We start from the raw sequence: 15,775 nt of genomic DNA, 5'->3' as shown, positions 1-15,775 counted from the left end.
CTGCTGCAGAATATTCTACTGTGTGACTACACTACAATGAATTTATCCATTCTTCTATTGCCAGACGTTTGGGTTATTTTCAGGTTTTTGCTACTCCGAACAGTGCTGCTATGAACACTCTTATATGTCTTCTGGTGCACATGTGCAAGAAATCCTCTAGGAAATACCAAGAACAGAGTAGTAGGTTATGTGACTGTAATATTATAACAAAGTGTTCTTCAAAGTGGTTGTTTACCGTTTTACCACCAATGTCTAGGATATGTCCCTTCTAATACTTGGTTTATAAGGCTTCTTAATTTTTACAATCCAGTGAGTATAAGTGGCCTCTCATTGGTTTTGATTTGCATTTTCCTGATTACTACTGGGACTGAGCTGCTCTCTTATGTTTACTGGCCATTCATGTTTTCTCTTCTGTGAAATGCCTGTTTTGTTTCTATTGCCTAGTTTTCAATTAAGCTATCCTTTTTAAATTTTCGTACTGATTTGTAAGAATTCTTGAATTCTTAGGAATAACTAGTTATAGGCGCTGCAATATGTTCCCTCAGTTTACAATTTATCTCAATTTCTATATGATGTCCTTTACCAAAGAGACATTCTTAATTTTAATGTAATGCCAAATTTATCAATCTTTTCTTTTTTGATTAGTACCTTTTGTATTTAAGAGATTCTTCACTCCTAAGGTCACAGAGTCCTATATTTTCTGCAAAATTTTAAATTTTTACTTTTAAAATTGATTTTTATATGGCATAAGGTAGGGATCCAATTTTTTCTGTCCCAGCACTGTTTCCCCAATGATCTGCAATACTCATTTTGTTGTAAATCAAATATTCAAATATGCACACACTGTTTCTAGGTTCTCTATTTGTCAATTTTCTATCTTTTATTAACACTATCTTAATTACTGTCAGTTTATAGTGTCTTGATATCTGGTAGGACAAGTTGGCCTCCTCGTCTTCCTGTTTATTTTTCTTCTTCTTCAGGAGTTTCTTAGGTATTCTTGGATCTTTACTCTTCATGTAAATGTTGAAATCAGTTTGTTAGGCTCTATTAAAAGGGAGAATTATTTTTCATGGAATGTCTTTTTATACCTTTAAAATTTTGTCTGGAAGGCATGTATTGTAGATAAAAATATATTTTTAAAATCTTATGACTGCTTGTTGTGTCAAGGTCGAACTGCACTTCACGTCATTCAAGGCCCTCTATAATCTGATCAGTTTTTCCCATCCTATTATCCTATTACCCATGACATCCAAATAAGAAACTACATCTCTAAGTAGGCTAGTTTTCCCACAGCTCCCCAGGAGACACTATATTCCGCCCACTTACACCCATTTTTTTGCTCATATTATTTCCTCCTATTTAACCCCCTATTCTTCAAACCTGATTCCAGATCTTCTTTCTCCAACCCATTTCCCTAAAACTACTAATGTACTTAAAGTTTGGCTCTTATTCATTTTAACATTTACTTTGTGATAGTTTAGCGTCCTCAATTAAAGTAGAAGCTCCCTATGGACAAGTATGGGCTGGGAAACAGTTGAAGAAATATTTTTGATTGGTTCTTCTCAATGTTAAATGGATTTTAGACTAATCACTATTGTTGACCTTGGGGTCCAGTCACAATAAGGCCTTTTAGTTTGAATATGTTGGCTTTCTTTTGTACTTGATCTCGGTGAGTAACTAGATTAGTGAACTACAAGAGAAAGCCAGTAATTAATGGAATTTATTTGCAAGGAACTTTTACAACATAATTAGAAAATACTTTCATCCGCAAAGACAGCCAAATAACACATTCTCATGGTGGTTTACAATGTATCTGTATAGTCCTCCATCTGAAGAGATGATAAAGAAACAAGTGTGAGAACCATAATTAAATCCATTAGGCACAGTGTGAGAAATAATGTTTAAACAACAGTTCAACAGCTGCAACACCCATATTCTACAAAATGTTTTTTTATGCTTGAAACAGATACAGTTAAAGATAATTTATTGTTCCTATCTTATATTTCAAAATAAATAACAAAAAAAATCATTATTGCTTGATACATTCAATTTGTAAAACACAACTGATGTTATTGTAGAGATCCAAACTAACCTACAGTATTAAAATTACTAAAGGCATGGAGTATAAATGAGCTAAAACAAAAATAACAACTACAGAACTTTAAAATATCTACAAAAGATTAAAAATAATAAAGAGTAGGAAAGTAGTTTGCAAAATTCTTCAAAAACACAACCACTTTTTGTCTTTTTTTTAAATTAAAGGATATTCTTTTGTTTTAAACATCCTTTATGTATTAATCAAGTTATCTGTTGTTATAAACCTGACATTCCTGGGAATAAAATTCAGCTACTTTTCAATTAATAAGTTGAAAGTATGGCACATCGATATTTATATAGGCCATCTAATTTCAGACTTTAACAAGGTTTTCAAAGCATTGATATACTTTAAACTGAAGATGGGGTTTAAATGTTATTATTCAAATAAGAGTTTCTGATTAGAAAAGTGGTCTATGACCAAATTCTATACTATACTCTATATAGACTTTAAGCCAAATTATTTTAAAATAGCTTTAAATGTGAAAACAATTTGCTGCTTCAGGTCATACAAGCAGACATGGCAAAAGTAAGAAAAGAAAGCAAATAATTGAACTGATTATGCTTCAAGTTTCCTTCTGAACTCCAAACATCAGTAGTCACTCAGACTGGCAGAAGGAAGAGACAATGCTCATCTAGTTGTTCAAAAAAGTATCTTTAGTTAAAAAAACAAAGAGAGACTTTGAAAAAGGGATTTGAAAACAACTACACATGGAAACTATGACATTTCAGGCATTTAAAAAGAGTTATCTTCTTATAAAAATACTATTCTGGAAAGTACAATCCAATATCAGAAAGTAATTCATGAATACATCATTCTTTTTTTAATAACCTTATTGAAGTATAACTGATACACAATAAACTGAACATATTTAAAGTGCACAACTTGATGAGTTTTGATCTAGGTATATACCTGTGAAAACTTCACCATCATCAAGTTAATGACCGTTCCATTACTTCCCAAAGTTTCCTCATTTCCTTTTTAATCTATCTCTCCATACCCTTTCTCTCCCAGTACCCATCTCCAGGCAACCACTGATCCACTTTGTCTAGTAAAGTATGCATTTTCTATAATTGTGTATACATAGAATTACACAGGTTGTACCCTTTTTGTCTGCCTCATTCATTCAGCACTATTATTTTCAGTTAATAATTCATTTTAATAATTCACTCTCAAGATTTAATAATTCATTTTAAGATTTAATAATTCATTCCACTTTATTGCTAAGAAGTATTCTATTGCATAGTTACAGACAATTTGGTTTATCCATTCACCTCTTGGTGGACATGTGAGTTCTTTCCAGCATTTGGATAATATAAAATAAAGCCACTAGGAATATTTGTATGTAAGTCTTCATGTGGATATATATTTGTTTCTCTTGGATAAATATCTAGGAGCAGAAGAGTTCGAGTGTATGGTAAGTGCATCTTAAACTTTTTAAGAATGTGCCAGACTGTCTTCCAAATGTAAATGTACTATTTTACATTCCCACCAACAGTGTATGAAAGTTCCAGTGGATTCACATCATCATCGACACTTGGTGTGGTCAGTCTTTTTCGTTGTAGCCATTTCTGTAACTGTGTAGTGGTATCTCATTGTGGGTTTTTTGTTTTGTTTTGTTTGCATTTCCCTAATGACTAAAGGTGTTGAGTATTTTTCATGCTACTTTTCAATGGTATATCTTCTTTGGTAAAGTCCCTAGTCACATTATTTGCCCATTTTAAAATTGGAGTTTTTGTCTTCTTATTAATGGGTTGTAAGCGTTCTTTATATAGTTTAGATACAAATTCTTTGTCAGATATGTTTTACAAATATTTTCTCCCAGTCTGTAAATTTCCTTTTAATTTTCTTAATTACCAACAGCTGTTTTAAATTTCTGAAGTACAATTTATTAACTTTTTCTTTTATAGATTTATAGTGATTTTCTGTGCCCTAATTAAGCAATCTTTGCCTAACTCAAGATCATGAAGATTTTTCTCCTATGTTTTCCTTTTAGAAGTTTCATAGCTTTAGATTTTACATTTAGGTATATGATCCATTTTGATTTTATTTTTGTAGATGTGTAAGGTACAAGGCAAGGTTCATTTCTTTGTAAAAAGATGTCTAACTGACCACAATTGCTGAAAAGATGATCTATTCCTCATTGAATTGCCTTGGTACTTTTCTTGAAAATCAAGTTGTCATATCTGTATATGTCTATTTCTGAACACTCTATTCTGTTCCATGGATCTATCTTACACCAATACCACACTGTCTTGATTACTGTAGCTTTATAAATCTTAAATCAAGTAGTGTAAGTCCTTTAATTTTCTTTTTTGGAAACTGTTTTGGCTCTCCTAGACCCTCTTAGTCCCATATAAATTTTAGACTCAAGTCGTCAGTTTCAACAAACGAGTCTCCTGGGATTTTGATTGGGATTGCATTGGATATAGATCGATTTGGGGAGAATAGATATCTTAACAATACTGAGTCTTCCAAACAATAAACATGATATCTCCCACCATTTATTTAAGTTTTCTTTGATTTCTTTCATTAGTGTTTTGTAAGTCAGCACAGCAGATCTTGCACATATCTTATTAGATTTCTACTTAAATATTACATGTTTTGTGTTATTATAAATTGTACTATTTTCATTTCAAATTCCAATTGTTCACTGCTTATATATAAAAATAAAATTCATTTTTGTATATTGACTTTGGATACTACAACTCTACTAAATTTACTTATTAGTTCTAGTTACTTTTGTGTCTATTTGGGGAGATTTTCTCCATAGACAATCATGTTACTTGTGAAAAGACACAGCTTTATTGCTTCCTTTCCAATATGTATGCTTTTATTTCTTTTTCTATTGCACTGATATGACCTCCAGTACAATACTGAAAAAAAGTGGTGAGCCTGGAGAACCTTGCCCTGTTCCCTTTCTTAGGAGGAAAGCAGCCTTTCACCATTAGTTAAGATGTTAAGCGCAAATTTTTTGTAGATGCCTTCTATAAGAGTGAAAAAGTTGTGTTTTATTCCCACATTGCTAAGAATTTTTATCCTAAATGTTTAATTTTGTCATACGCTTTTTCTACATCTTTTAGAGAAACATATGGTGCTTCTTCCTTGGTCTGTCCTTCTTCAGTTTCTTTTTTTCTTTAATCTGCTGTTTACACTGATTGATTTTCAAATGTTGAGCCAACCTTGCATTCCCAGGAAAATGACCCCCTTGGTCACAATGCATTACCCTTTCTATATAATGCTGGATTCAATTAAATAATATTTTGCTGAGGATTTTTGTATCTATGCCCACGAGGAGTATTTGTGATTTTCTTGTACTGTCTTTGTCTGGTTTGGGTATCAGGATAATACTGGCTTCAAAAAATGAGTTGGAAGTGCTCCCTCCTCTTCTATTTTTTGGAAGAGTTCGTGTAGAACTGGCATTATTCCTTCTTTAAATGTTGGGTAGATTTTGCCAGTGATGGCATGTGGGACTGGAGTTTACTTTGTCAATTTACAACTACAACATACATTTCCTTTGGTGATTTATGACATTAAAGTTATTTCTTTTTTAGTGAGCATCCTTCTTCATTCCTGGTAATGTTCCTTATTCTGAAATCTGCCATACCTGATACTACTATAGCCACTCCACCTTTCTTCTGATGAATGTTCCCACTGTATATCTTTTCTATCTACTCCTTTTAATCTATTTGTGTCTTTATATTTAGAATGAATTTTTTTTAGACAGTATAGAGTTGGGTCTCGCTCTTCTATTCACTCTGACAATCTCTGATTAGTCTGTTTTGAACATTTATATTCATTGTAATTATCAATATGTTTGGATTAAAATCCTCATCTTGCTAGCTGTTTTCTATTCATTCTAACTGTTCTTCATTCCTTTTATACTTCGATTTCTGCTTGCTTTTGGATTATGTACTTAGGATTCCATTTTATCTCTACTACTGGCTTATTATTTAACCTCATTTTAAAAAATGTTAGTAGTAGTAGGCAGTCAACTGTCTTTTAGAATGATCAGAAACAAGTCAATAAGTATTTTTTTATATTTATTTTTAACCATTTTCAGAGATCTTCATTTCTTTGTACAGATCAAAATTTCTATCTGGTATTCTATTCCTTCTGCTTGAAGAACTTCCTATATAGCATTTACTGTAGTAAAGTCTGCTATTAATGAATTCTCTTAGCTCTTGTCTGAAAAAAGTGTGAATTGTTTTCACTGACTGCCTTTGAGATTTTCTCATCCTTGTTTTTCCAGCAGTTTTAATATGATATATCTAGGTTTTTAAAATCCCACTTGGAACTTCCTGAGTTTCGTTAATTCCCTAGTTTAATAAATTTTATTTTATTTAGAGAATTCTTAGCAGTTATCTCTTTAAATATTTTTTCTGTCCCAAGGTCCCTCTCTTCCTCTACTCCTTATGAGATACAATTTATCCTCAGCTCTTATTTGTGTGTATTCGTGTTTTAAACTGTTTATACTCTTTGTACTTCAATCTGGGTACTTCCTGTTTACCTATCTTCCAAGTTCATCAACACTTTCTTCATTTGTGTCAAGTTTACTAACGAGCCCAAAGGTATTCTTCTTCCCTGTTACTGTGTTTTAAAATTTCTAGCATTTCTATTTTACTTGTTCTTATAGTTTCCGTCTCTCTGTGAAATTCCTCATCTAATCAAGCTTGTTGTTCACTTTTTCCATTAGCCCCTTTAACATACTATTAGCCATTTAAAAGTCCTTATTTGATAGTACCAACATCTGAGTCATCTCTGTGTCTGGTTCTGTTAAATGTTTTGTCTATCAAGTAGGGGGTTTATTTTTCTTGCTTTTTATGTTTTATAATTCTTTCATTAAATACTAGTTATCACGAGTAGGACAGTAAAGACTAAGGTAAATAGCATTTATAGCTGAAAATGGGCATGCCTCTTATGTTGCTAGAAACTTAAGGTGCAGCACTGAGTCAATTTCATCAGGAGTTGATCTTATTTAGGTTTTGTTGTTGTTATGGTTAAAGTGTACCACTGGCTTCAGATCTCTCTGGTATTACCTTGTGCTTAAATTGAAGGATGGGGTTGCCAAAGGATTTTTTCTTATTGTTCCTGCTCTACCTTTAGCTTTTGACCTTCTCTGTTCACATTTTTGCTCCCTCCTCCAATAGTAGACTGCTGTTGCTTGATACTTAGTGCTTGCTAGCTTGCTGTGGGGCAGTGGGTTCTTAGTTGTCCTGGCTCAGCCTCAGTTTTGGGCAAGTCCTGTGTCCCTGAGCCTTGGTCATTGGGCTTTCTTGGTGGTCCTCCTCCTCCTCAAGGATAGGATATTTTTAATGGTCCCTGGGGCCAGGATGTCTTTTTCTTCCTATTCCCCTAGGAATAGAGGGGTTTTTCTGTTTCCTCTCCCCAGTCATAATGGGTCTTCATCTGATGACAACAAGATGTGTTGCCCTCCCCCAGTGACTTACAGTATTTGTTCCACAGGGAAGGGAGGTCAGGCAGGGCTCTGTTTTTCTCACAGAAGCAACTGCTCTCCTCCTCCTGGCCTATACACTAAGAAAGGCTTTTTTCAATACCCTACCCCATGCTCAAATCTTCTCTTAGGTACCCAGTGAAGTCCACAGAGAAAAGTCTATAGGTGGGTGTAAACTCCCCTTCTGTTAGTAGCTTCCAGGGGTTCTAGATTCTCCTGTTATCCACACTCAACTTTTAGCAATGTGTTAAAAAATTTTTCACTGAATTTGTCTTACCTGTTTGTAGGGAGCTTGATGTCTTTCGTCTGTGCTCTGCCAAAGGTGGGGAAATCTTTACATCCTGTCTCTCCTTGGAGGGCTCTGTCTTTCCTTACATTTCAGGCTACTACGTTGCACTGTAACTTAGGTTCTCTGGTCAGTTTAATTAAAAGTTATGATTTTGTAGATCATACAGTTTTTTCTTATTGTAAGGGTGGGTACGATGTTCTTTCCAGTCTTCTCCATCTTAAGCAAAATTGAAACTCTCCAGTACTTTGTTGTTGTTGTTTTTGAACTTCACAAGTTGGCCCTAAAATTTATATGGAAATGCAAAAAATCAAGAATTGCCAAAATATTCTTGAAGAACATCAAGGTGATGATAAACAAGACAGTGAGTTATTGGTGCAAAGACAGACAAATACACCAATGGAAAAGAATACAAAGCCCAGAAACAGACCCACAGAAACACAAACACTTAATTTACAACAGAGGTGGCATACTGCAGAATAGTGGAGGGAAACACAGTCTCACAAGCGACAATTAGATGTTCACCTGGCGAGAAACTTACACCCACCTTACCTAATAACCAAAAGGCCAATTCCACATGGACAGTAGAACAAAATGTAAAAGGCAAAACTACTCAATCACTTCTACAAGTTAATACAGGGTAATATCTTCATGACTTTGAGGTATATATAAAAAAAATCAACAATCATAAAGGAAAATAATGATAAATTTGAATACACTAAGATTAAGATCCTTTGTTTATCAAAAGATACCATTAAGAGAGTGAAAGGCAAGTCATGGAGGGGGAAAGATATCTGCAACACATAGAACTGACAAGGATTCATATCAACAATATAGAATATATACATGCTCCAACAACACGTTAGAAAAATGGGCAAGAAATTTGAATGGTACTGCACACAAGAAGATATTTAATTAACCAATAACTGTATGTAAAGGTGCTCAACTTCATTTGTAATCAGGGAAATGCAAGTTAAAACCACAATGAGATACCACTAAACAACTACCAGAAATTCCACTCCCAGAAATTCAAGCACATGACCACCAAGAAAATATATACAAGAACGTTCAGAGCAGCATTATTTGTAATAGTAAAACACTGGAATCAATGCAAATATCCATTTAGACAGTGGAATGGTAAGTTGTTTATTCAAACAATGGGATTCTCTACAGCAAAGGATATGAATTAATCATAGCTATATGCAACAATAGACATGTATCTCAGAAATATAATACAGAACAAAAGCAGTCAGTATACAGCAAAATAAAAGCAGTTAATATAGAGCAAAATACTGTATAGTTCCATTTAATATAAATTTCAAAAAAATAGTCAAAACTATAATATTTAAGGGTACAGACTTAGGTGCTAAAACATCAGTTTGTTGTTAACTTTGTAAGGGAAGAAGAGGAGAGTCATTGTGAAGGAAAACAATGGGGGCTTTGGGGATGCTTGTTGTGGTCTACTCCCTAACCTAGCTGGTAGTTACATGGGTGTTCACTTTGTACATAATTAATTGACCTGTATATTTATGTCTTCTGTGCTTTACTGCATATGTAGTATACATCATAATAACCTCCCTTCACTCTCCCTCCTCCCCCCCAAAAAAACTTCTGGCCATTAATGAACTTATTTTTTTACTAGAGGTGCTTCAAATAGAGTGGTGGACTTATCTGAAATATATTCTTCAGTTCTAACTTTATAGGATTCTAGAAAGGTATTTTGTGTTTCCTTGGAGTCTGGCTGGGGGGATTCTTCCCCTGTTTGGAACTGAGAGACATAGAATCCAGATAATGGTTCAAAAAAAAAATTAGCTTTATTACTGACAAAAAGCTGGATTAGAGGGTATGTGACCACAATGGGCTACCAAATACCCTACCTCTAAATTAGATGGACTTGCTCACCCAAGTCCAAGGTAGAGGTGGACAGCTTCAGGTTTTCCTATAGCCTACCTCAGAAAGCTCAGGATTTGGCTGAAATCAAAGAAACACAGATATAAAGAAATTTGCCCATGAGTCACTCCTTTCCCCAGGATGGAGTGAGTGGGGGAGCTTGCCTTTCCCTCCTGGACAGGGGAATGGAAATTCTCTACACTCTGTGGGAATGTGAAGAATGAGGAATAAATATTACCCCTAGCAACAGGCAGACTAGCTATACTTGATAGTCTATTTGAAGTCAGCTCTCTGAAGCTTAGCAAAGACTACCAGGGGCAAAAATTTTAGAATAAGCTTCATTCTTGCTCTTAAACCTACTTTCCCCTCCTCCACTTTTAAACCTGGGTATAAACCCCAACCACAATTTTTTTCAGTGGCTTTCCTGGAAGCATCTGCAGAGACTAGTAAGTGAGGGAGAAGGGAGCAGGTGATTATATATGTGAATCTTCGCTAAGTTGTATATTTATGAGTGAAGTCTATCTTTCCCGTTTCTCCATGAGATGTATTAAATTCTGGTACACAACTTTAAGCACCTCTGGAGCTTATTTAAATTATTCTTTTTCCAGGTCAAGTTAAGCTTGGTTCAGTTACTTGCTTTTTCGTATTTAGAAATACTCAATGATTATCTACATTGGCCTTCTTCCAAAAAGACAATAAAATACAAATACATGTCTACAACTTAAAGTTACTTCCTTTTCAGAGTGATGAATGATGATTACTGTGTGTCCACAAATACTTTTATTCATGATTTTAATTAGCATGGATAATTTGGTCCAGGAGATTTCAGTTCAGACACAGCAGCGCAAGTTTGCTTTTTAAAATTATACTCTTATTTTTATTCTGAGATAATTGTAGCTTCACATGCAGCTGTAAGAAATGATACAGAGAGATTCCATTGTGCCCTTTACCCAATTTCCTCCAATGGTAACATCTTGCAAAGCTGTTGCACAATTTCACAACCAAGATACTGACATCCATAGGTCATGACACAGAGCATTTCCATCCTCACAAGGATTTCTGATGTTGCCTTTGTATAGCCACAAACACAATTCCCTCCCCCATCACCAATGCCCTCCTTAATCCCTGGAAACCACTAATCTGTTCTCCATTTCTATAATTTTGTCATTTCAAGAATGTTTTATAAATTGAATCATATGGCACAAAACCTTTTCGGATTAGCTTTTTCATTCAGCCTAATTATCTGGAATTTATCCAGGTTGTTGCATGTATCCATAGTTTGTTCTTTTTTTTAATCACTGAGTAGTATTCCATGGTATGGATATACCACAGTTTTTCTAACCATTCACCCATTGGAAAACTCTGGGTTGTTTTGGTTATTACAAATAAAGCTGCTATAAACATCCATGCACAGTTTTTCATGTGAGCATAAGTGTGCAAAAACATGTTTATAATGACATGAAACTCTTTACCTAATTTTCTGGCTGCTTAACTACAGAGCAAAGGAACTCAGGCATTTGCCAAAGGTCACAGACCACCTCCTTGTGAGTGAGGATTAACTAATGACTCTTACCAGTACTTGCAGCATTATAACCTTGGGAAGCCCTTGACTGACTCTCTCTCTCTCTCTCTCAGCCTCAACCAGACAAGATGCTTTTCAAGGTGTATTCTTTGAAATATGAACTCCAAGAAATGCTCCTAAAGGGGAGGTTGGGAGAGTTCATGGTCAAATAAGTTTGAGGAAATTCTGAATACTATAATCCTATTCCTCTTGAAATAAACAAATGCCCTTTGGTGTACAAAAGGAAGGATCCAGTATCCAACTGCCCAAGTTCAAACCTCCAATTGCTAGACAGTAACCTTCAGGAAGACAGTTAACTTTCCCATATCTCAGTTTCCCCATTTGTAAAGAGGAAATAACAACAGTACCCCACTCATATGAATGAAAGATTAACTATAAGGATACGAGAAAACACTTGATAAAAGTTAGTTATTATTATTAGTATTGCCATCATAATCAGAATCATTATGATCTTGTTAAAAACACACATGTCCAGACTCCACCTATGGAGATTGAGATTTATTCAGTCTAGGGGAGAGTCTAGTCCAGATTAAGAAGTAGAGGTTTATCTGGAACAAGAATGTGTCCAAGATAGTACTAGAGGCAAGATTCAAACCCAGACCAAACTGCCTGATGGAGAGATGTCACACTTAACATCCATACTCACATTCAGTAATTTCTTTAACTCTGTAGTCGGGCAAAAAGAGCACAGTTCTCTCCTGAACTGAAGGTTGGGCTTGTAATATAAACTCGTGATTCCTTAAGGGGTAGTTCAATAAAATAAAATGCAGTTCTGTGATGCTGGTACACAACAGCTTGCAAAAAACAATTCCTAAATGTAGCAGTAAGCATCAGTATGTAAAAACTTTATTTGTTAAGTCATTGTTTAGCAAATCAAATTTGAAGACAAGACATTATTTCTTTAGAAATACAAGAAAACAACTATGATTGCTATTATTTCTGTAGATTTCACCACCACACTGCTGATTTCCAAAGGTCTTACTGTCAAGCAACAGGCGGATTTCCAAGACACTTGGGGAATCACTCTGGAGGTGGTGGCAATCTTCTTACCACTTCGGTAGCAATCCTTAGGTAGGCTTTGGCCTGGAAAAGAACAGATTTGTTTGTTCTATATTTCTCCCTAGTAGACATCAAATGACTCACAAACTGTTTGCCATGGCTGTCTCTGAATTGAATAGTAGAAAGGCTGAATGAGATGAGGAAACTCAATAGTTAGAAGATACTGCTGTGAACACTGCATGTAGGGCAGGGGAGAAAGGGGTTTAGATTATTTGGAAGGTGACTTTCTGAAAAAAATATTTAGTAGCAGCAATTACTGTTTTTCAAACTCTAACTCCCATGTCAGCAAACTAGCAACCCAGTCTAGCTGCAGAAAACTTACACCTTCCTCTTCTGACAAATTGATATCTTGAGTTAGATACTGCCAAACTTCTTTGGCATAAGGGCTATTAGTCATTTTTGAAAAGGCTATCTATTACCACCCTATGTTTATCTTCAGAAAGCATTTTCCTTATTCTCTCTGACAATGGTGTCTAATACCAGCACCAAGCACCCCTAGGCTCCTCCTTTTGGTGAGATTTAAGTACCACGCAAGAATTCCTGGAATCAGTTGTCATACTCTTCATCTCTGGGACCCCAGTACAACAGAACACGAAAAGCAGCTCCCAGGCGCTAAGTGGGCCACAACTAACCTAATGCCTGCACAGTCCAGTTAGAACAATGGTCATGGCATTTGCATTTTAAAGTTTTAAACAATTGAAATGTAAATACTACTTATTTCTCCTCTCTTATCTATAAAAAGTAACTGTAAGACAATAGTAAGGTTTTCTAGAACCAGAAATTTATACCTTTATATATTTACCGTTGTATACATACTACTTCTACTACTACTTCTACTACTACTACTTCTACTACTACTACTACTACTGCTGCTGCTGCTGCTGCTGCTGCTAATACTACTGCTACTACTACTGCTACTACAGGAAGTAATGGTAATAGCTAAAATTTACTTGAGTACTTAATATCTGCCAAGTATTATTTCATCTATCCTCAAGTTACCCTAAGGGGTAAATTCTGTCACTATTCCCACTTTATAGACAAGGAAACCAAGACGGTGAAAGGTGAAGAGTCTTGTCCACAGCATCACAGCTAGTGTGAGATGAGCTGGGCTCTGAACCCAGGCTGACCAGCTCCCTGACTCTGCATGGTAAAAGGACTGTTTGAGTCTTCTTTACCCTGACTTGATGAAGCGCTTAACTGTGTTTCACACATCTTGATTTTTTAAAACTATGCTTGAAAGTAAATATTTCCTCCATTTGGGGAAATATTTTAATATAGACCTCTCTGTATTTACATTATGAAGTTGATATAATGTATTAAGAAATCAGCAATTTGAAAAACAAAAGAATTTTGATGTAATATATAATTATATATATATATATATAAAATCTTGTGCCACAAAGAGAAACCCATATTTGTAACTCACATCAGAAACAAGTATTTGCCACATATTAAGATCATAAAGAAAGAACAAAAAAATGCATATACACACACATATTTGTGTGTGTATATGTACCTGTATCTGTGGATACATATGTATGTATACATATACATATAAACAAGGAGCTACTGTATAGCACAAGGAATGCTGCTCAATATTCTGAAAAGAATTTGAAAAAGAATAGATACATATATATGTTAAAAAAAAAAAAAGGTTACTTATATTTCCCCCCTGGGGGGTGGTGAAAAAAGCCAGTCATGTCTGTTATCTCTCAATCAACATGTTGGAAAATTGTTCATTATGAAAATTTTAAATGATACTAATTACAATAATGACAAACCTTTAAGTGTATGTTGTCTGTATGTATATTGCCATGCTACTTGTTTCACTGCTGAAACATAAAATATATGTTTCACGTTACTACTTTAAATCTTATAGTTTGGCTCTACTTCTTGGAAAAAATCCAATGATTATAGTCAGAAATGTTTGACTTTAAAAGGAGCAACTGGTTATTTATAATATTAATAATTGATATATTGTATTTATCAAGTTTTTGTGGTCTCTCCAAAAGACCTGGTTTAATTTCTTATTCAAGCTATGTTAACTTATTTTCTACTAACTTTTAAAAATAAGTATACACTTGACCCCTTTTCTTTGGAAGTTGTATATTTAATATTTATCAGTTTTTAACCTAGAAACATCAGTATAATTTAAAAACTAATCAGAGACTAATTCTATTTAATACCTTTAGGATCTACCTTGACAGTGCAAGGACATTACACATAAATCTACTTTCGAATGCTACTTTTTCATTGGTGATACATATTAACAAATTTTTTTAAATACATACACTGGTCCTAAGCGCACAGATAAGTGAAACTGTACACACTGAACACACCTCTGTAACTCAACACCTATGTCAATAAACAGAATACCTATGTCAGATCCCTGAAAAAAAACAACAACTATGTTAGATCCCTAATAGTTGAATTATATTTTATTTTAGCAGGAAACTGTTAAAATTTCATTTGTGTCCTTTTTTTTTTTTTAAAGAATAGCTCTCAAAACATGAATAAGGCCTTATATGTTTTTAATGAGTACATACTATACCAAGTACTAGTATAAGTAATCTCATAAGTAATCTCACTTATGTAAAATAAACACCATTGGTTCAATGTGGATGAAGAAATTGGAGTTGTCTGCTCAAAGTCACAAAGTCAGCAGGCTGGAGAACATTCATACGTGGGTCTGCCTGACTCCAAAGCCCAGCTCCTTCTACCACATTACATATTAAACAGTCAATCCAAAATACAAGTAATTCTAATCATAATGCTCTATCTAAAAATGGTTTCAGTCTCTACTATAGTTAACAGAAACAACAACAGACTTTGTTTAAAAATGGAAATAACATATACTTTATAAAGAAATATTTCTCTTAAATCTAAAAGTGCTGATTTTCAGCCATGCATCTTTTTTTTTAAATATCTTTATTGGAGTATAATTGCTTTACAATGATGTGTTAGTTTCTGCTTTATAACAAAGTGAATCAGCTATACATATACATATATCCCCATATTTCCTCCCCCTTGCGTCTTCCTCCCACCCTCCCTATCCCACCCCTCTAGGTGGTCACAAAGCACCAGCTGATCTCCCTGTGCTATGCAGCTGCTTCCCACTAGTTATCTATTTTACATTTGGTAGTGTATATATGTCCATGCCACTCTCTCACTTAATCCCAGCCTTACCCTTCCCCCTCTCTGTCCTCAAGTGCATTCTCTACGTTTGCATCTTTATTCCTGTCCTGCCCCTAGGTTCATCAGAACCTACAAGGAATAAATGTTGGAGAGGGTATGGAAAAAAGGGAACCCTCTTGCACTGTTGGTGGGAATGTAAATTGATACAGCCACTATGGAGAACAGTATGGAGGTTCCTTAAAAAACTAAAAATAGAACTACCACACGACCCAG

At 34.6% G+C, this 15,775-nt stretch overlaps 1 protein-coding gene across 12 annotated transcripts in view; it reads right to left on the bottom strand.

Moving 5' to 3' along the window:
• The window catches only part of NUBPL (NUBP iron-sulfur cluster assembly factor, mitochondrial), a 402,628-nt gene that overhangs the window by 135,912 nt on the left and 250,941 nt on the right, over positions 1-15,775 (bottom strand). For 4 of the 12 annotated variants that reach the window (XR_008618647.1, XR_008618646.1, XR_008618649.1 and 1 more), the window contains exon 11: positions 7,828-8,119. Coding sequence is in view for 4 of the 12 variants with exons in the window: in XM_055088378.1 (XP_054944353.1) it covers positions 12,329-12,391 (63 nt within the window). In the remaining 8 variants the exon portion in view is untranslated. Of the gene's footprint in view, positions 1-1,712; positions 1,830-7,827; positions 8,120-8,985; positions 12,392-15,775 lie in introns of those variants that run through there. The other 8 variants (XR_008618645.1, XR_008618643.1, XM_055088378.1 and 5 more) reach the window with 8 other exon arrangements.

The sequence above is a fragment of the Physeter macrocephalus genome, chromosome 11, assembly GCF_002837175.3.
Source record: "Physeter macrocephalus isolate SW-GA chromosome 11, ASM283717v5, whole genome shotgun sequence".
Taxonomy (NCBI): Eukaryota; Metazoa; Chordata; class Mammalia; order Artiodactyla; family Physeteridae; genus Physeter; species Physeter macrocephalus.
This window is presented reverse-complemented; position numbering and strand designations above follow the sequence as displayed.